This window comes from Parus major, chromosome 1 (genome assembly GCF_001522545.3).
Source record: "Parus major isolate Abel chromosome 1, Parus_major1.1, whole genome shotgun sequence".
NCBI classification, from domain to species: Eukaryota; Metazoa; Chordata; class Aves; order Passeriformes; family Paridae; genus Parus; species Parus major.
Window position 1 is genome coordinate 11,360,577 of NC_031768.1, and position 22,778 is coordinate 11,383,354.

General features: G+C 37.1%; 1 protein-coding gene across 1 annotated transcript in view; it reads right to left on the bottom strand.

Annotated features, from left to right (window-relative positions):
* IL1RAPL1 (interleukin 1 receptor accessory protein like 1) overlaps positions 1 to 22,778 on the bottom strand; it is a 678,633-nt gene that overhangs the window by 301,413 nt on the left and 354,442 nt on the right. Inside the window, exon 3 of the mRNA XM_015624648.3 lies at positions 6,396 to 6,675. Coding sequence (XP_015480134.1) covers positions 6,396 to 6,675 — 280 coding nt within the window. The remainder of the gene's footprint in view (positions 1 to 6,395; positions 6,676 to 22,778) is intronic.

Below are 22,778 nucleotides of genomic sequence, written 5' to 3' on the forward strand. Positions count from 1 at the left end.
TGTTTTGAATTCTGACAGAAGAAAAAAGAAAAAAAAATTATAAAAATTTGAAAAAAATTAAAAGTGACTTTTGAAAATTAGTGAAAGCCATTTTAGTTCTTTGCCTTTTCCTTCCATTTTTGGAAAGCCACTTCTTCCAATCTTTTGCATAGTTTTTGGACTTTTTCTAAGATGTATGGAAGTAGAAGCAGAGTGTAAAACAGACAAAATACTGCCTACTCTTTAACAAAATAGAAACTATGATTTTTGCTATGAACAACGCATAGTAATGCAACCTGACTATCTGTTAGGCCTTTCCTCCCATAAATTACATTTGCAGAACCAAACATCACAGTCATATTTTACTGTTTTGTTGAAATGAGATCTGAAGTGTTACTTTTTTGGTCAGAATTAATAATTTAGTTGTGAGCAGAAGAACCTTGACAATCAAAGGGCAAATCTAGTTTGCTGGAAGTGTTCTTAAGGAGAAAATAACAAACTTCTAATAAAACAGTGAAAGCAACAGTCAAACTGCTATTTGTTACACTGCTGTATTTGAGCAAATATCTCAACAACAAAAGAAATAGCAGTGAAAGAAAATGGATATCACAAAAAAAGCTTTTCTTTAAATCTTCAAGCATTATTTATGCCTCTGCCATAAGTTCAGAGTGTTAAAATGCAATATTAACAATGCCTTCTGCTCAGTCAAATACACTAATTTATTCTTCTTTCCCAATATCAACATTCTTCCCCTATTCTGTGTAAGTATAGACATTTACTATTTTGCCACCAGTAAAAATTAATATATTCCTTAAGTCTTACATAAAAGAAGTATCTGAACTAACCTGCTCAGTTCTAGCCTATCAAGACTCCTCACTTATTCATGACTCCACCCACTGTAAGGGTCATATTTTTCCTTTTTCTATTTATTATCATGTTTGTTTGCTGGTTTTTCATTGTTGAGTTCTCAGTCAGCCAAGCAAATAGCAAACACAGGAATTTAGCTCTATGCATAAGTTGTACCAACTGCACAATGAGAAGATGTGCCCTGCACTCACCTGCTTATCTCCTCAGTATTATTAGTTTTGCCCTAACACATGTGGAAGGTGTTTATCACGTACAAGGAAGATGATAATGTCAAACAGCTGACCTCCTGCAGTGTCAGGACAGGGGAGTGGAGAATTAATGGATTTCAATCTCCTGACTTTCAATAAGCATTAACTTCAAGAAAATCCCCCATTTATTTCTAGAAGCCACTTCTTTTGCCATCTGTAGAACACTTAATGTAAGCGTCAGCTACCCAACCTGTATAAATTCCTAATGTTAGCCTGAAGGCTTTTTCAACTCACCAAGCATCCCTAAGTCACAGTTAAAAATTTCATGGATATCTGACCTGACCAGCCTACCAAGCTTGCATTTGAAAAGGAGATGGAGGAAACAGAATAAGAGCCAGCTTCCTTGTGATGGTTACCCTTTTCACAAAAATTAAAGATCTTGGAAATATCTCAGACACTCAGACTTACAAATGGAGTGTAAAAATAACAGACACAGTTAATTGCGCCCCATGCTCTCTATAAACCAAATGACTACAAAGACAGGGACCAAGGAAAGTCTATCTCACGTTCAACAAGGTCCTCCTGAACTTGCCCACCATTCTGTGAGGCTGTCAGAGTTGTTGTTTTCTTAGAACCACAGGATTGCTAAGGGTGGAAAAGACCTCTAAGATGCTTGAGTCCAACTGCTAATTTAATATGTCCACAATTCCCACTGGGCAGCTGTGTCCTGTTGTCCTACCACTTGTTACCCGGGACAACGAGTGGTGATACTGTCTTGAAGAAATTCATAGAATAACAGGCTCTTCTGAAATTCTTTCTTTCTGAGGAATTGCTAGCTCCTTTGGTATTCCTTTGAGAAAGCTTATTTTTCTTATCCATTGTCAGATTGCTTTGTCAGTAATACGTATAAATATAACCAAAGGTCTCATGGAGATCTAGGGAACACCATGTTTATGACTTTATTTTCTGATACCTTCTCCTCTTTTAGGTTTTTGGGGTTTTTTTGTTGTTTTTTTTTTGTGTGTGTTTTGTTGTTGTTGTTGCTTTGGAAGTGTTTCCGTTAGTTTTTTGGTTTTTTTAATTGAGATTTGATATGTAGTTGTTATATGAATGCTTATTCCTTTCTTAAGATGATAATTTTTAAAAACTCTATAAAGAAATAAAAATATTTATAATCATATATAGCCAGGATAAAAAGCCTTCCTCATGTAAGACAGATTTCAAAAATGTTTGGTACCCAGAAACAGGAATTCCCATTTTAAACATGTTTTACATTATTCAAGATGATGAAGAAATGATGCTTGCACCAGGTTCATGAAAAATTCCTTCCTTCCTTCCTCCCTCCCTCCCTCGCTTTCCACTATTTCAGTCTTCACCTCTTTGTCTAAAATGCTGTACTGTGTGTTACTAATGGAAAGTAACTATGTTACTAATAGTTAAGGATACTGAAGCAAATGCTCAGGTTTTTTTTACCAACTGGGGATGAAAATAGATTTGAACAATCTCCATAAATGCTGTTATTCCCTATTTGAACCTTGCTGTCATCTGAATTTGAATCTTCGAAGCTGAATATCACTAAATTAATTATGGGTAGCATTTTTATGGCTAATAAGTACCTAATGAATTTAAGTATGTTAAAGATTTTTCATCTTTAATATAATTTGTAATGCTTTATTTAAACTTCTATTCTTATCATTATTTGTCTGTACCCTAAGAATTCTTTATAGACATTCATGTTTCTGAATGAGACTTGTTCATATGCATTTTTATCCACTAAATGTTAGAGCTGAACAAAACAATTTATGTTCATAAATATTAAACATGTCCATAGATATAAATCATGGCTGGATGGCCGGATCCTGAGAGTTGTGGTGAAGGGTGCTACATCCACTTGTTGGCCATCACTGGTGGAGTTCCCCATGGTTCACTACTGGAACCAGTTCTGTTAATATTTTTATTGATGCTTTAGAAGAGGGCAATGAGAGCACCCTCAGTAGTTTTTCAGAAGACAGTGAGCTGGGCAGGAATGTTGGTCTGCTGGATGGTACAGCTGAAATGTTCTGCAGAGTTTGGGACAGGCTGGATCCATGGGCTGGGGAAAGTTGCATGAGGTTAAAAAAGGTGAAGTGATGGGTCCTGCACTTTGCTCACCTACAAAGGTGCTACAGGGTGGGGAAAGAGTGGCTCAAGCACAGCCCAGCAGGAAAGGATCTTGGGCTTCCAGTCAACAGCCCAGGTGACCAAGAAAACAAGTGGTATTCTGACCTGTATCAACAGTAGTGTGGCCAGCAATGATTGTTCCCCTGTACTCAGAAAAGGTGAGGCCACACCTCAAATCCTGCGTCCAGTTTTGAGCCCCTCACTGCAAGAAAGACATTAAGGGGCTGGAGCATGTCCAGGGAAGGTTGTGGAGCTGGTGAAAGGTCTAGAGAGTGAATCATATGAGGAATCACAGAGTGAACTGGGATTGTTTAATCTAAAGGAGAGGAGGCTCAGGGGAGATCTTACTCTCTAAAACTATCCTAAAGTAGGTTGTGGCCAGGTGGGGGTTGGCCTTTCCTCCCAGGCCATCAGAGACAGGACAAGAGGAAATGCCCTCAAGCTGCATCAGGGGAAGTTCAGGTTGGACATCAGGAATAATTTCTCCATTGAAAGAGTAGGTAAGCACTGGAATGGACTGCCCAGGAAGTAGAGTCACCATCCTTGGAAGCGTTCAAGAAACAACTGGATGCGGCACATAATGAAATGTTTTAGTTGATGTGATTCTCCTTGTCGAAATGTTGGACTCCATGATCTTGGAGATCCTTTCCAACCCAAATGGTACCACGATTCTATGATTCTAAATCACGTAAATCTTCACTGAGGCCTAACTACATAATTCCAGTTTCCCTGACCTATGCTGAAATTTTGTTGGGCAACGACTAGAAACATTGTAATTGATGTTTTCAGGCAGGGAAAAAAAAAAAAAAAGAACACATGAAGGAAATGTTCTCTCGATAGGAACAATATTTCAGCTATTTTTGAAACTTTAAATGTAGGATTTTTGACAGAAACTACTTATTATTTACTATTATACCAGATGTGTGTAGCATATACATAATTTCTGGGAGCTGTACTTGAATATTCTTGAATTAATTCTTAGTACAGCTTATCCAGCTATATTCACTGTCCATATATGATAAATAAAAAGCAACCCTGTGATGTGACATTCTTCTCTTCATCTCAGGGAGGTGTCTAGGATTGACCCCATCCTCTACCACCATCACCCATCCCCTTCCCACTCCTCAGGTGTGGCACTGGCTGTGGTTCTGACCAGCAGTGAATGCAGCCTGCACCCCAGTGGGGTGGAGTGGTCAAAAGTGGCAGTGCTGGTGCGGGAAGCAGCTGCAGGGAACAAAACAGTGGAGAAACCAAGCTGGGAGGAGCTGAGCCCAGCGAAACAGAGGGGCTGTGTGACATGAGCAATTCAGCTTTCAGAGCTTTGTCCATCATTTTCCATTGTCTTGGACTTAGGGATGGTGGGAAGCTCCCACCAACCTGTCTTTGTGTAGGAAGAGGCACATGGTGCTGGGAGCAGGAACAGCTGACATCTGATCTTTGTGTGGGGAAAGCCACACGGTGCAACCTACGGGGAGAACCAGCATCTTGTCTTTGTCCTGGTGGCCATGCACTGGTCAAGGTGATGAACACCTCCTGAGTGTAAAATATCTTTTATTTGTTATTAATATTGCTGCTATTACTGTGCTTTTCTTATTCCACTGCTGCTTGCTTTCACTAAATTGTCATCTCAACCCATATTCTCTGCCCTTGTTCCTCTCGTGACAAAGGGGGAGGTGGGAAGAGGAGTGGTTTATTTGTAGGTGCAACTTCTGACTGGTAGCAAATCACCACACTACTTTAAAGCAGATTAGAACATGGTCCTACCTACCTCTGGATTAAATAAAAATCCATGTAAAAAATGCCATGAATACAAGTTAAGATGATGAACATAAGGCATGTCTGAGTAGCTAAATGCAGCATTTATCTATACTTGCTGGAAATTGCAACATGGGATAACTAAGGTTTTCTTTATATAAACAGAGGAGATTAATTATGGCATTTTAAATAGCATTATGGAATAATTGACAAAATTTCATTTTCATAGCTACTGTTACACACTTATCAGAAAATATTAATCCAAATATAACTAAAAATTCTCCTTAAAGAGCTTATAATATAGGTTTTAGTGTTTTTTTTTAAAGAGAGCTGTTATCATTAGAAAAACCATGCTGAATATACTATTCAACAAACAATGTCTTTTGAAATGTCTCACAGGTAAAGAGCTCATAGAATAATGTTTTTATAAACACAGTATTTAGTAAAAATCTCCTTCAGCATACACAAACCAGATCTGTCCTCCCCTCCCTCTATCCAAGAAAAAAAACCAAAATGAAACAACCAAAACAAAGCCCAATTTTAAAAAAAGGAAAATAAAAAAAAAAAATTAAAAAAAAATAAAAAGTGACAGACACTAAACCTTTCCAGTTGTTGATAAAACAATTTCCAGTTTTTCTTTCATCATTGTACTAGCTGCATCATGCATTCCTTTTCTAGCCACTCAGTTGTTTCACACTTTGCTTTTGACTCTTTCTATTGTGTATTAGTATTTTATAGTTTATAGTTATATAAACTTTTATAGTTATCCAGATAGAGAAGATCACTGTAAAAGGCAGAAAAATATCTTGGTATGAACCATATTAAAGATGCAGAAAGAAGCCAAAAACCTGTTGCAGAAATCAGAAGTAGAATCCAGTCCAGTTTCTGATGAGAAATCTTGATGAATCAGAAGGTTAAATAATTTTGGAAGACATCTGGCACACAGCCTCTATTATCAGGTTAAGCCAGATGTAATTCTAGAGAGTGTATGTAGAAATGCTGAAATTTCACCTGTTTTCCTTGATGCAGCTACTTTACACAAAATATCAATTTTTTTTCAGAAAAAAAAAAGTTAATTTAATTAAATCACTTGATGAAATCTACATAATATTAAATCTGAATGCAAAAAAAATAATTTTTTTTTACTCTAAGATAGTGATTCCATGAGTGAAACCAGAATCAAGATGACTTATTCATCCAGTCCCAACTACCTTATAAATTTTAGATTTTATTATAAATGACTTATTTTATACAAAAGAAAAGTTAATATGTTCAAGACATTCAATAACAATTTCTAGTCAGGCATAAAAACCTTCAGGGAAAGGAATGCCAGGAGAAGAAAAAGGAACATGATCTGAAAAAATTTATTTTGGCACAAAAATCTCACTGTTAAGAGCCTTGTTTCATATTTGGTCAATTAAAATGCAGTATATTAAAATATAGTACCTTATAACACATGCATAGAGCCCGCTGTCTTGTACCACTGTTGGTCTGAACCAAATGGAGTCTTCTTCTTTGCTCATTCTGGTTCCATCAAAAGCTATAGGCTCCTCAAAATCTCCAGGTCCAGAGCTTTTGTACCACATCAAACTAAGTCCAGCACTTTGGGCTAGGGAGTAATTAGCTCTAATATATCCATAAAAGAGTGCACATTTTATACGAACAGGTTCTCCCACTAGAACTTGATATTTCTTGTAATCCACAGACCAGTCAGTGCATCCATCAGCTACAAGAGAAGAGAAAATGACAAGAGATTGTCAAAAGCTTTGGAAAGCACTATTCACACAGCAGTCTTTATTGTGGGAGAGTATTGCATTTGAAATAAAAGTCCATTGAGGGACTACCAGCATGCTTTTTATCCCTGAAAAATTAATTACATTTTCATAATGTTAATGTCATGTACTTGTCTATAGCGGACAGAGCTATTAAGACATATATTACTAAATGTTGATAATCTCTGATCAATAACTGACCAATTGCTCTTTTATCTTTTGTGGAACTCCAGCATGACCACTTATAAAATACTGAAGTGAAATTAGTGCAACACAGAGGGCATGTGGTGCACAGGATGTCACCATCTAAATTGCATCAATCGAATATCTTCAGGGTTACCATGTAACTGAAAGTCTCAGAAGATATTAGCACAAGGAATTGTGCTCTGAATCAAAAAAGTGTGAAAGTTTGGCATACATTTGAAGGAGGAGAAGAAACTGTCTTTACAATAAGTCCATATGTGCAAAAGAGATACTTCCAGGAAGATTACTTTCAGTAATATAAATGGATTATTCAAGAACATATTAAACAGGTCGTAGTTGGAATTCCTAAGTTTCCAGAACTGCATTATAAATTATGGGTTTTAATGCTTTCATTTTGTTTCCAGTTGAATGACATCAGCCCTTACCAATACTGTCCCACAATAATTGCTTGTCAGAAAGAAAAACTGAATATTTTTGACATTCTGAACCCCAGTAACATAACTAAACCCCAAGGCCAAAAAACCACCAAACTCACACCCTCGTCCCCTGTATTTTTACTTAATTTTTACTTAAGAATATCAAATCAAAAGGAAAAGAGCTGTTTTCCACAATGCCTTCTTTAACAAAAGCTTGTATTTTTTTCTTAAATAATTTCAACCATGAAGTCACCATTAGGTTCATACACTGAATGTCCAGTCTCAGCTAGCTAATTAGGCCCCAATCCAGTCAGTAGAAAGCAATCAGCAGATCCAAAGGAAAATTTATTGAAATTTAAAATCATTATCTATGTCTCATATAAATATTTTGTCTTTGAATTTGACACTTTATTAACTTTAAAAGAGCTCATATAGACAGATAGATATCCATCTTAGAAAATCAACTTTTGTAAAGCTCAATTTTCCTCCTAGAACTGGTTGAATACTGACTTTGACAGAGAACTCCAGCTAATGTGCAAGGCAAAGCAGTATTTGCAGTTTAAACTTAGACAATATTTTGATCTATATTGATAATATATTTTGGGAGAAAATCATATTAGATAGTGAATTTTTGAGTCCTATATTTGGATAATGCCACAGTACTTACTATACATTGCAAAATAAGAAAGACAGACTTTTTCACACATCCCTGTGTAAGCAATAACCTAAGTTGATCCAATATAGAAAGATAGAGCAAAACCACACAAACTTTAGAGTGAATTTTCATTGTGAACAGAATTCACACAAATATTTCATATATCATTGGAGTGCCTTCTCCTACATTTACTTTTACCACCAGGAAGGGAAAATAATATGCCCTTGTTCCAATTTTCCTACACAACAGTTTCTAAAAATTAATAACTGTTGTTGCAAGGCCCTAAGAAGACTTATTTGTACTCATGCATAAATTGAAGTGAATGGAAAGAAAGCTACAGTATTAGCTTCCCCTTAGGACCAAAGAAACTAACTTTCATTTATTCCAGAATTCAATTACATCTTTTATCATTTCATTTTTACCTCTCTGAAAGAGCATTCTCTCTCACCTGATTTTATTTCTCTCTGCTTCTAAATCCCAATGCCAAAAATGAATTAACAGCCACCTCAAAGCAGTGTTAATTTCATTATATGAGTTACCAGGTAATAACTTCTTCATCATACTTTATCATCAGGTTGCAATCTTGCTTTTCACTGCTTCATTTAGTAGACCTTGGTTTACATTTTTAGTCTGTAAATTCAGACATCCTTCTCTCTCAGGATATTCACTTCTAATGGTTCTCAATTCCTTTAACTTGCAGAATCCATGAGAATATATTGCTGAATAACACCAACTCTGCTTCAAGCCCTTTGTATTGGGTGAATGATAAACTATGCAGGTTAGATGCCACTGACTTTATTTCAGAGTGATATTTCTCATACGGGTCCTGGGGGTCCTGGTGGATGGAAAGCTGAATCTGAGCCAGCAGTGCCCTGGCAGCCAGGAGGGCCAAGCGTGTCCTGGGGACATCAGGCCCAGCATGGCCAGCCGGGCAAGGAGGGGATTGTCCCGCTCTGCTCTGGGCTGGGGTGGCCTCACCTCCAGTGCTGGGGGCACTTCTGGGTGCCACAGTACAAAAAAGACATTAAACTGCTAAAGAACATCCAAAGGAGGGCAGTGAGGGTGGTGAAGGGTCTGGAGAGGAAACTCTATGATGTCACTTGTCTTGCTTGGCCTGGAGAAAAGAAGACCAAGGGGAGACCTCATTGGGGTCTTCAATATCCCCATGAAGGGAAGCTTAAGGCCAAGTCCCTTAATTTTTTCATTCTCATAACTTGAGGAGACAGGACTTGAGGAAATGGCATGAAGCTGAGTCAGCAGAGGTTTAGGCTGGATATCAGGGAACTGCTTTTCAGCCAGTGGTTGGGCACAGGAAAGTGGTCATAGTACCAAACCTGACAGAGTTCAAGAAGAGTTTGGATAATGCACTCAGGCACATGGTGTGACTCTTGGGGTGTCCTGTGCAGGGCCAGGAGTTAGACTTCACAATCTGATGGGTGCCTTCTAACTCAGCATATTCTATGATTCTAGAAAAGCCTGCTAAGGATCATCTGATTTATCTATGTATTCACTGTACTATTTGTTCATTTTTTGGCACAAACTGCATCCAAATATCCCACCAGATATCATAGCAGAATATCTACTTGTCCTGGATTTAGATGGGGGAGAGTTTATTTCTTTTAAGCAGCTATTACAGTGCTGTGTTTCGAGTTCAGAACTAATGAGCCCACACCTGGAGTGCTGTATCCTGCTCTGGGCTCCTAAATATAAGTGATATGTACAGACTGCAGTGTCCAACGAAGGCCCACAAAGCTGATTAAGGGACTGGAGCATCTCTGCTATGAGCACAGGTTGAGAGCTGAGACTGTTCAGCCTGGAGAAGGCTTAGGGGGGATTTAGTAATGAATACAGATACCTGAAGGGAAGGTGCAAAGAGCCAGGCTCTTTCCACTGGGGTCCAGTAACAGGACACAAGGCAATGGGCACATATTGAAACATGACAGGCTCTTTCTGAACACCAGGAAACACTTTGTTTTCCTGTAAGGGTTACTGAAAATTCACACAGGAGGTTGTGGGTTCTCCATTCTTAGAGATATTTAGAAGCCAGAGAGACATGGTGCTGAAAAGTCATTTCTAGGTGGACCATGTGATCTACAAAGGTCTCTTTCAACATCAACCATTCTGTAATTCTGTGTTTTATTCCAGTTACACTCAGTGATAACTTTAAGGAAACATATGTCCTCTTCTCAAAGTGGTCTTTGAATGAAATGAATGTGAGAGTGCTTCCCTTCCTCCTTTCAGAAATACTACACCAGTTAAACTGCCAACACTGCCATTCAAGTCACTTAGAACTGTATTAAACTTATTACAGCTGGAAGGCTTAATACCTTAAAAATCTTCCAGGAAAACCCTCACACTACTGCTCAGCCAATGTGCTAATCTATGAGAAGGTGCTAATTCAATTTTGTCAGATATAATAGAAGCTCATCATTCCCATCATAAGACACAGATATCACTCTGTGCTATTTTCTCATAGCTGATATTTCAGGAGATAACTGTCGATCTCTGCATAAAACACCCTATTCCACAGTAACTGAGGAACATAAACAGAGGCTTAAAACCACATAATGAAAAGAAAAACAGACTGTCACATTCTTCAAAATATTACTGTGAACACTTAGATGATGATAGCATGCATGCACCATAACCAGCAGTTTCTACCAACACTCTGCATGTGATGTGTAGAGCACATGTGCATTTTTCAGTCAAGAAAAACTAGGATGTATCAAAAACTAATTAAAAGCCCAATTTCCAAATTCCTTGAAGAACATAAAGATACATTTTAAAAGATGCAAACATATATTCAGAGAATTATTTTGATTTTTATATTGACATTGCTACCCTAAAAATGCTACATATTTACATGTTAAACATGTGCTACTGGCTCTGTAAATAGGGACAGAAAACAACAAAGGTTTAATATTCATCAAGATTTTTTAATATTTAATAGATTGAATATTTCTATTCATTATGTCTATTTCTACCTTGATTGGATTTTATTTTTTCCTTTGTGCAAAAGTAGGACATTGACCAAATTAATTATCTAATGTTTCCTCTCTTAATTATGGTTGCTACTGACACAAAATCAACACCTTCAATAATGGTGGTTCCAAAAAAACTGTGGGGGAAAAAATACATTCAATACTTTTCAATGTTTTTATTTATGTCATCTCATCATCAAACAGTCAATCATCTTTTATAAATTGAAAAATACTTGAATAATTCAACAGCTTTGAAATTTCAGAACTGCCTTCAAAAGAATGGTTGTAATCCCTGATCTCTATTTTAATATGCTGCCAGTTATTGCTACACATAATAGCACAATACAGAGTCCAGGATAAATATAATCCACCCAGTTATTTCCTTGAGTGATTTCAGGGTATGAAATAAACCACACTACATCACTGTCCTAATAATGAGATCATTCTGCTCAATACACAAGTCTCCTGCAGGCTGGATCTGCTGGATAGGACCCAACTCACAGAATATTTAACATTACTAAGAAGGACTTCCCCTTAATTTTTGGTACCATGTGTATCATTTTCAAGGTAAAATTCAAGGTAATATTCAAGAAAAATATAAAGCTAATAACTCTTGGGTCTGCTACTACAGCCTGGTCTAATTCAAAAGCTTCAATTCAATATATAGGTTTCAGGGTGAGAAAAAGTCTTCACATTTTCGATATATTGGTTAAAATCTGATTTCCAGACACCTAAAGATATTCAGCCTGACAGTTAAAAACAGTTCTCCTAAAACATTTGTAAAAGAAATAACAAATGATCCTAATTTTTTTTTTCACTTCATGATATTTAATGAAATAAAAATTAACAACAGATTTACTTTTTCCTGCTCACCTGTGTTGATAATTCTGTTCTTAATTTAATTTTATATAAAGAAGATTATGCAATGTCACTGTGTCTTCTATTCTGTCAGCTACTTTGGGGTTTTTTAATAAGGCATTTGCAAACCTGAGAAAGAAGTGATATTGTAAATCACAAAATATTCTGAAAAGTGGGTGTAGAAAGGAGAAAGCACCAGTATTGTTCCTAAATCTGGAAAATTGTCAAGGAGGGCACTAGGGAACACAGATATAAGATGGCAGTATGTAGGGAGAGTAAATATGATGGGTAGAGAAATCCAAGGATGTTGTTTATGTGCTGTAAGATTTTTGGATAGGGTTGCAATTAGCAGGCATAACAGGTCAAGAACACAGGCTTTCCTTAATTGTCTGCTTGTAAAACAGCATTTCAAAATTTCATTGAGTGATGATGCATAAGACTCAGAATCACTTTCTTTAAAACAATTTTCACAACAATAGTTTACCATCAAAATCACAGTCTGTTCTGGATTACCTCTCTTTACCATCCTTGTTACATTCCTCTTTTTGCTTAGACTATCTAGCATTAAAACAAAAAAAATAAAAAGGAAGATTTCATAGTTTATAGTGCACTCAGAACAGTGCCTGAACCAATTAACTCTGTCCAACATAACACATGGTATTCTAGTGTGGGTTCTCATTATGAAGACATGCAAAGATTGTCTATTTTTGGTTTGTGTATGCTTTTATTTGATACAAAAATAAGCTCTGACAGGAATGAAGAAGCAGAGCTTAGAAACAACACATTATGGAGATGAGGGAGAACATGGTCACTTCTATTCTTAGACTGCTTAGATTTTGCTCTTTCAAAATACTACCAGTATAAAATTGGAAAAAATGAAAAAAAAGTGAATATTATTAGTAATATTATATATTCTAATACACAATTAAATACACAATTAAATTTCTTTTTACACTGACTGCTATCACAGCTTTGCATATTGCTACACCGCACTTCTGTTGGATACAGTGTTTTCAATTTGAAAATGTCACCCCAGGACAAAAGGCATTTCTCATTCTCTTGAAAACTCATGTGAAAAATATGGTTTAGGCTAAAACCACATATTTTGTTCTCAGTCTTAAACTGTGTAGTGGCTGTTATGAGAGGGTGCCAGTAATGGAATAAAATGTTTTCCTGAATGACATTTCAGGAAAACAGAAAAATTATTTTGGGTATCATCATCTATTAAAGAAGTTAGTTTCTAAAAATTGCGCTTTTCCCAACCCCAGATAAATTGTAAAAAATGTAGATGTAGTTGAGGAATTTTGGCAAATACACTAGCCCATAGGAAGAGGAATGTCAAAAAAAGAAATTTATGTCTTGTTATAAATTAATTAAAAATGCTGTGTTTCTTGGCTTGGGAATACTGCACTAACAAGAAACAGAGTATATGTGCCTAGGTATTGGGCTACTTAGAGGCAGAATAAGCATGAAAATAGCATTATGTCAATCTGGTGAGAAGTTTTTCATGTCATTCTCTCTTTTACCTAATCCAGGCCAAATTAAATAGAATTTTTGTCTGAATTATTACTAATCCTTTCATGACCAAAAGTAATTTGTATAAAAAATTAAACTACAAAAGCTATTTTAAGGGAAAAAAAATAAAAATACTGTTCAAGACAGGGCAATGCAGGAGCAAATGCTGCACTTCCTAAGTTCCTACTCTAAACCAAGAGTTTCTCCCTGCTGCTGATTCAGTCCCTTTTGCATGTTTCAAACTCCCTTATTCTGGTTTAGCATGTCATATAAATTAGGAAGCTCCACAAACACGTGCTTTAAAGGTATCCTGGCTGGACTGAATGATCAGGTCCTGCTGGATTGAGATCAGGCCAGCAATGAGCACCCACACAGCTTCCCAATCACTAAGCCACACATGAAACAGAACAGGGGAAAGAATAGGAAAAGCAAAAGAAAATTCATTGGTCAAGATACAAGTAATTTAATAAATGAAGGAAAAAACCCACATGTGGTCCATAAGCACCCTCTTGTTATCTCCCACAAGCAGTGCAATGCCCAGCTGGTGTCTGAACAACAGCTGCATCAATAGCCAAAACTTCCCAAGTTTTATTTCTGATCATGATGTTATTTGGTGTGGAATATCCCTTTGGCCAGTTTGGGGGAGTTGTCCTGGTAGTGTCCCCTCTCAATCTCTTGTCCCCCACCCCTGGAAAGTAGAATGGGAAAAAGAGAAGTCTTGAGGTGCAAGCTCTGTTCAGCAATAGTCAAACACTGGTGTGTTACCAACACCTTTTTTAGACACAAATCCAAAACAAAGCACCATAAAAGCTTCTGTGTATAAACATAACTCCATGTCAGCCAGACCTGGTACACAGGTCCCTAATTCCTGTGTGTTCTCTCTGTTACCTTCTTTCAGTTATTCATTTTCAGCTCAGGAACTCTCTGTATGTTTACACTTACAGCATAGGTATGGCAGCATAATTTAATCAACAGCCACAAAACACAAGTGTTTGTTTACTGGATTGATTTCCAAAGCCTGATATTAAACTGCATTAATTTATGTGCCCATCTGAAATGAATTGTTTCTTCTTTGTTATATTTACCATACAGCTTTATTTGAGGGATGTTCTACATCCTCTGTTTCTTTCATAAAATCACAGAATAGCCTGAGTTGGAAAGGACTCACAAGGATTGAGTTCAGCTCTTAAGTAAATGGCCCATATTGGGATCAAACACACAACTTTGGTGTTGTTAGCACCAAATCCTTTGTATTCCTTATGTGGTTATACCAGATTATCTGCAGTTCTTTTTTAATATTAAGAGTTCAAGTTTCTTTCCAAACATACTGTGATTTATTTTGAAAGACAACTTCCACCCAGTCTCACTATCACACAACTTCTATATCATGTATAACTTTCTAAATAATCTCATATATATATATATTATTTCTATATAGTACATATATATTACATATATATGTTTAGATATAGAATCTCAATATGAGTATGTGAGGAAGTCAAGTCTGGTACATACTGGTCTTAAAACTCCCTCTGAAATGACTAAACAAAGAGACTGAAACAAAATAGTAACTCAGGCTGAAGAGAACTACTGTGGGGAGAGGTTGTAAAAATTGAACAGGCACATGTAAGGGTAGGTTTGTTGGGGGTTTTCCTGATTTTTTTTGGGTTTTTTCTCATTTAGAAAGGAGATATCCCAGAAAAGAGAATCTCTGGGCCGTACTGGGGTATCATGCTGCATAGCAGATGGCAAATTTTTTAATCTCTTCCATAATCTATCAATTATTGAAACATCTTCTGAAAATACATGCTGTTCACCAGTAGCTTCATTTTGGAGATTATGAGGTAGATCAAGGATTTTTTCTTGTTGGAATTTTAGTAGCATCCAAGTAACAGCTGCACTGCATACCTCTAAACTTTTCAACAAAGAGCTCAACCACTTAATATCACAGAGCTGCTGAATATCAGCTGAACTGTGATAAATAAATATGTGAGAACTGTCCACTTTCAGTAAACATAAGAAAATTCAGCAGATTAGTTCATAACACAAGAGGATTAAAATTAATCAAATGACAACATGTGCATAGGAGAGTAAAATTACCTTGTTGCTGTGACTTATCTGGTGGAAATTTCTTAAACTGCATTATCAGGACTATCTGATTAGTACTGTGTAAAAATGAAAAGAATTGCAGTGAGAGTTTCAGAAGAGCTGAAACCCAAAGAAAGACTTTATTTCAAACAGACTTTGAATCAAAGTATCATTTTTACTTTAAAATTTCAAAGATTCAAAGTTCTAACCATATAACCAAGGATAAATAGGCCATGATGTTACCAGAAATTTACATATTTTTAAAAGTTACATTTTCTGTTTATTATTCTGTTCTATATTACTTTATTTTATATTATATATATTTATTTTACATATATTTATAATATATATTTTATATTATATTCTATATTACTTATATTTACTCTGAAAATACTGGGAGGAAGTTAATATATGGAAACTGGGATCTAGAATTTAAAATATCAATATTCTTTTCGAAAGAATATGTTAACTGCATACAACTCCCAGTGGCTTTGATGGTTGTTTCTTGCCTACAAGTAGTCCTGCTAGACTGCTAAATTGCAGATATGGATTTATTTAAAGCCATATATGTGTCAGACAGCTATTTGTGTTTAAAACTGCAATTAAATAGAAGCTAGAATGCAGTACAGCATTAGACAACACAAAGCAGTTCTAGGAAGTGTTTTATTTTTCTTTGCTCAATATCACAAAGTAATTTATTTCTCCCAAAGCTGGGAAGAATTTTTTAAAAATCATTGGTGTATATCACTGCTTCAATTTGATTTACTGTGTGCACATTTGCATGCAAAAATAATTGACCTAGTAATTCCAGTGTTCTTGAATAGGCATATGATGCCAATATTTATATCAATATGTTAATGCAGATATATGGTGCCATTAGGAATCTGTTAATCAAGGCTTTAATAATCATCAGCAGTTTTGAGACAGTCCAGAAACATTTAAACACTTGAAGAGAGAATAGAGTCTTTTTCCCATGGATGCTTTGGGCAGGTCAGTGGAGCAGAGCTGGACCACGAGGCTGGCTCTGGGAGGAGGGAAGGAGGCACAGGGCAGAGGTGTGGAGGGACAGCTGCTCTGTGGCCTGGTTAGGCTGTCAGGGCACCTGGGAGTGACCATCACTGCACAGGGAGGGATCTTGCACAGCACAAGTCAGCTCAGGACCTGCATGGTGCTGCCAGCAGATAGGGGCAGAGAATGAATAAAGATGGGGGAAAATCCCCAAAACTGCCCCTCCATAAGGCTGTATCTTCAGCAGGTGGCACGTCTACTTGAAAACATTCCTGTCCTTGTAACAGTCTGTTCTGCTATGTTGTTACATATCTTAATGAGTTTCAACAAACATAAACTGATAATAGTTGTTGGTACTCAGTTTTGTGTGCATGTGGACGAGCATCCAGCTTCTGGGAAAGACACATTTTCCTTCTCTTTTGCATCTCTTTTTAGTCCCTAGAGCCCTCTAACATTTTCTGTGTGAATGACTGAAAGGTGAAAGAAATTCTTGACATTACCCTGAAGCTTACTACCAGCATAGAACACAGCTACCATAATGATTAGGAAATATGCATTAACCAACTATCAGAAATATAGTCATTGTCAGCTTGTAGATCCTCTTTTATAAAAAACCCAAAACCTGTTACTTAATGACTAACAAGCGTAGAATATAATAGACCCTGGAAACAAACAAACAAACAAACAAACAACAACAAAAAAAGAAACTATTCTCATTTCCCAAAACCACAATAAAACCTTATATTAATATAATGCAGGGATAATTTATTATCAAATACCTAAAGAAAGGACATATTTTCTTATGAAAGAGAAATTAATTTTTAATTCAAGATATTTTAATGATGCATTCTCTTTTCCTGCAGTTGTTACTAAGTACAAGCAAGGTAGTTTAAGCCAAAAGAAACTTCATGAAAGACTTAGCAAGTAACAACAATATCAACTGAACTTGAAAGAAAAAATATTAACTGTAGTAATTCTGCACTCCAGGATTACAAAAAGTCATTATAAATCTGTTTGTACACTTTTTCTGTTTTAGAAGAATCCATATCATTATAGCATCTGGAATTTTCTTTCTTTTTATTTTTTTTTTTTTTACTCATATTAAGTCAAGAAGCTAAAGCTTATGAAAGTTATTAAATTTTGTAAATCCTTGCTCCCCTCTTTGACATTTCCTCTGTTCCCACATGCCACATGTTTGCCACACTTGAGACAACTTACCAAAGGGAAGGAGAGTCACCAGAGTAATACAATAGTTCAGTATTTTAATCTCATTAGGCAAAGGAAATTAAAATCACTATTATTTGAGTTTGAGAAGAAAACTTTACACCTTTCACCAAAGTTTACTTTAAAGCTTAGGATGAACGTTTTGGTTGAAGCAAATCTAAAGAAATAGAAAGGATTTAATTGAGTTAGGAATCCAAATCCCACAAGACTCAGATAAAAAGCTTCCTCAGGTACCTTTGTGGATCAGGTAAGCACACTGATGTGCTTAGCTGCATTGAATTTCAAAGACAAAATCGAAACATCAGAGTATTTTCTTTTCTCTACTTATGCTATTTTCTAGAATACATTCAAAATTAAAACTCATTAGATAAAGCAAACAAAATACATTATCATACTGAAATACATCTTGGCATCCTAATTCTATGAATATGATAGAAATATTTTTTGATTGAAATTCTGAAAACATTTTAAATGAGAAAAATATGCCATCTTCAATTGAAGAATAATTTTTTTATATTTTATAAACCAATTTTTTTATTCTGGTTAAATGAACAGACACAAGAATATTTATTTGATTGTGAAACTGCTTTATATTGGGATTCATGATGAGGTTAGATGGCTCAAATTTGCTGTAGCAAGAGCTGTCCCCACGGGGAGCAGAGTACCCAAAAGCTGTAGTAATGGGAAGATGAGATAGCAGGAGCTGTCCCAGTGGGAAGATGAGAGATGCCAAGGGAAGACAATGGCAGAAAGAAATTCATAAACTCGACTTCCCAACTGGATAACAGGAATTTCTGGCAGGGCAGATCATGACCACTGGCTCCTGGCTCACCAATCCAAGAAACCAACTCTAGGGAAGATAAAGTCTGAGCAAGCAGACTAATTTGCATAAAATACGAGTGAATCTTTTAAATAATGGAAGATAGAATACTAATTAATTAGAGAACCACATAATTGGTTAATATACATAAATAATGAACAGTATTGATAGTCCTGATGCTCGCTTTGTGGATGTGCCATCCAACACCCCTTTCTGTGCAGAACTGAAAATAAAACAAATACTTCCATTCTGTGGGGGATTATACTTCCACTCTGCAGGGGATTGGCTTCTTGCACACCATGGGAAAGAACACATTTTGGGATAACAGCTTTGCCTCGGACACATTAATAAAATATACTGATATTCCAACCATGCTAACCTGTGATTAGTACATCTTGGGAGCAAGACAGGTGCAGACAAAACAACTAAGATTTTAAATTTAATCACTGCATGGTTGCTGTGGCCAAGATGGTCACCATTCACCACTTCACCCCACTAGAGCCTCTCTGGGAACAAGCAACAAATCACAGAGGGCACCTTCTTGAGTCAGCTCTCCAAGTCCTGTACCAAAAAGCTGCCATCCAGCTGTTACAGGAATCTCCTGGACCTGTTTCTACCAGCTGTGTGGTATTCCCAATTAACACCCACAAGCTTCATTCCCCCATAAAGACAAGGGCAGTTGATTTGGAAGCATCCCTTGGTTCCTTAATAAATTTTTGGTGCCGCTGTCTTGGCTGGGTGGCCAAGAGCAGCCTCCCATGATGACAGCCACTTCATTGGTTTTCCCTCAGTCCTTACACAGTGCCCTGGACACTGCAGCCTCTCCATTACATCCAACACATGCAGCAGTGCCCTGCACACTCCCACTGGTGCCCTGCACACTCCCACACTGCAGCAATTCTTGCACACTCACACACTGCAGCAATCCTTGCACACTCACACACTGCAGCTGTGTCCTGCACACTCCCACACTGCAGCAATCCTTGCACACTCACACTCCCAGTGGTGCCCTGCACACTCACACACCGCAGCAATCCTTGCACACTCACACACCGCAGCAATCCTTGCACACTCCCACACCGCAGCAATCCTTGCACACTCCCACACTGCAGCAATCCTTGCACACTCACACACTGCATCTGTGTCCTGCACACTCCCACACTGCAGCAATCCTTGCACACTCACACACCACAGCAATCCTTGCACACTCACACACCGCAGCAATCCTTGCACACTCCCACACTGCAGCCAGACAAGCACAACTGGGCCTTGCACACTCCTCTGCTGTCACTGTGCCCCTCTCAGCACACTGCTGCTCACAACACTGAGCTGTGCACACTCACACTCAGCAGGGCAGTGTCCCTTTGCACACTCACAGGGGTGCCCTGCTCGCACACCCCACTGACGCTCACAGCCCTGCTCCGCACACTCGCCTTTCCTGAAGAACCCGGCCTGCAAACTCACCCTGCACCTTTCCTCTCCAGAAATGAGCGTTTGCATAAAGGAATTCACTGAAATTAGAAATGGTTGTAAGAGCACCTTATAACCCAAATTCCCCTGAGACTAACTGTTATTGAGTGATGCTTCACTCTGTTTGATCTCTGTTCAGTCTTTTTGCTACCTCTAATGCACGGAGGTAAAGAAAACGTTAGTATATTTTTCAAGATAAGGTCACAGAGCTGAAATTGATTTTGATCTGTGATTAAAACTTCTTCAGGAATTTTTCAATTTTAGAACTGATTCACCTTCTACGTATCTTCACTTTCCTCCTCTGCACATATAGGCACAGTTAAACATAAAATTTAATTATTAATGATGGATTTTGCTGCACAGTATATGAAATGCCAATGAGAATGAAATTTGAGTGCAATCTGGAGCTGTGTAATTTGAGGGTCACTGGTGTCACAGCCCTCTGCTCACACTGTAGGAAGGCAACATGTGGAATGTACAAATATAGGATCAGATTTCTGTCAGAAGGAAGAAGACGTGACTGAAGTAGACAAATAGATATAGACACCATCATCTACAACCAAGTATGAATTGTACAGCCAAATGTGAATTTGTGGTTTTATGTCCAGATGGAGTGCATAAAAAAGACCAGGGACTTTTTCAATTAGAAAAAAAAAAAAAAAAAGAAATGGCTTCCTTTTCCTCTTCCAAACTAAAAGAAATAAAATTAAGAGTCATGAAGTAAAAAAATAGTATATCAAAAATATGAGAAAGAGACAAGACTAGATAAATCTGAAAGGCTGAGAAAACATATGAAAAAAACCCATATTTAATAAAGTTTCATATGCTTTTCATTAACTGAAGTGCTTATATCATTCCTTGTTTAGTCTTGTTTTGTTATGTTTTTCCTCAACATTCATGCGAATTTTTTTTATGTGAATACAATAGCAAACAAGTGAATTTCTGCAATAGTTCATATTATCCCCCCATACTTTCCTTCTGGGGTAAATAATACATATCAATTTAGAAAATTTTCCAACACAAAGTTCACTCATGAACACTCTTGACTGTTTTAGGATGTGTTAAACTTAAGGTCTCTCTCCTTCTGGAATGGACTGCAATTTCTGATAGATAGATAGATAGATAGATAGATAGATAGATAGATAGATAGATAGATAGATAGATAGATAGATGAAGATACAGAAGAGCCTAAAATTGCAACACTGACTTCTGAATTTCTAAGCAATTGAAACAGTGGGAGGAAATTTAGATTGAATACATGTTTCCTTGTGATACTCAAGTTATTTTGCTTGGACTTTCTACAGTTTTTGTGCCTCTGGATAAAAGTACTTGGGTCATTCTAGTGTCTTCAATCCATGTATAGACACCAGGTTAACTGCCTGAAATAGGGATACAGCAGAATAACAACCTACCAGAACACTCTAAGAAGTCAGGAGAAAAAAACAAAACAACATATACAAATATATACTTCTTTTTTTTTTTTTTGGCTGCTTTGGGGTTTTTTGTTTGGTTGTTTTTGAGGGATTTGTTTGGTTTAGATTTTTTTTCTTTTGGCTTGGCTTGTTGTTTTGTTCCCCCGTACTTATTCCATTACTATCTTGAGTAAGAAAAAGCTTACATATCTTGCTAAGGCAGGAGAAGGTTGGCTCACTTTACTTGGCCTGCACTGACTGGGCATGAAACAGCCCAGTATTAGCAGAGTAGTGCACAAGCTGTTAAGTTTTGTACTTCAGGTTGGGAGCAGCTCTGTGCTAATGAGACAGCACAGCTTCCAGTCTGGAGAGCTGCAAAGCTCACAACTGTCAGTGTAGGCATCTCCAAGTAACACAGAACTTCTCTTCCAAGATGAGCTCAGCCTCTCAAAGCAGGCAGAGCAGTTACAGAAACCCCTCATTCATTTTTCCACGCACCTTCCCCGGGGTTTGGTGAGCAGTGCCATTCATTGTCCCATTTTACAGCAATAAATTAGTGCCACTCCAGCAGCTCAGGATGGCTGTTCACATGGCACATTAGCCAAACAGTAGGAGAAGCCATACGTGTCTCTCATTTGACACTTGAGTCTCATTTCACACTTGGGTTTGCCAACGGAGTAAGAAATAGTCTTTATTAAGCTTCTCCTCAGCAGTCTTCTTAATATCAAGGGAAAATTGTCTTTGAGAGTAAAATTGTCTCCAGCTGAGAAATGTTTTCTGCACTGCTGTCTTGCAGAGTGTAAGTAAACTTAGTTCTTACATTGGTCATCAGCAGCTTAATTACCACCGTCCTCTAAGGCTTCATCTTTAATGACAACAAATGTACCCAAGGAAAAGGTTTAATTCTTTTTGTAGCTTAACCATAGCAAACAAAGTCTTTCATAGACATAAAAAAAGATTACAGCTTTACAGAAAAGGTTGATTAATACAAATTACTCTGATGTGTGAGATTTTGACATAAATCTCTTTTCCTTTCAGCTAACCTTTGAAATTGAGGCCAACACTTTTCTAGAGGATTACTTTTATTTAGAAAAAAATAATATCATGATATACAGACCTACTAGCAGCAAGACAGAAAGAAGAAAATCTAAGGTAAGATTATATGTCTCCTTAAATGGCAGTTGCAAATCCGTTCTTTAATGTGTCACTAACCCAGAGGGGCAGCTAAGGAAATAAAACTAAAATACATCCACTGTATAGTGTGTGTGAAATTGGATGTGATTAAACCTCGCTGTATGGCACATGCTGTGTTATTTCACACATTTAATAAAGGAAATAAACAGGGTAAGGGACATAAATATTAATCCCAAAACAGAATTCATCCTCTGTAGGTTAGGGGAAGGGAA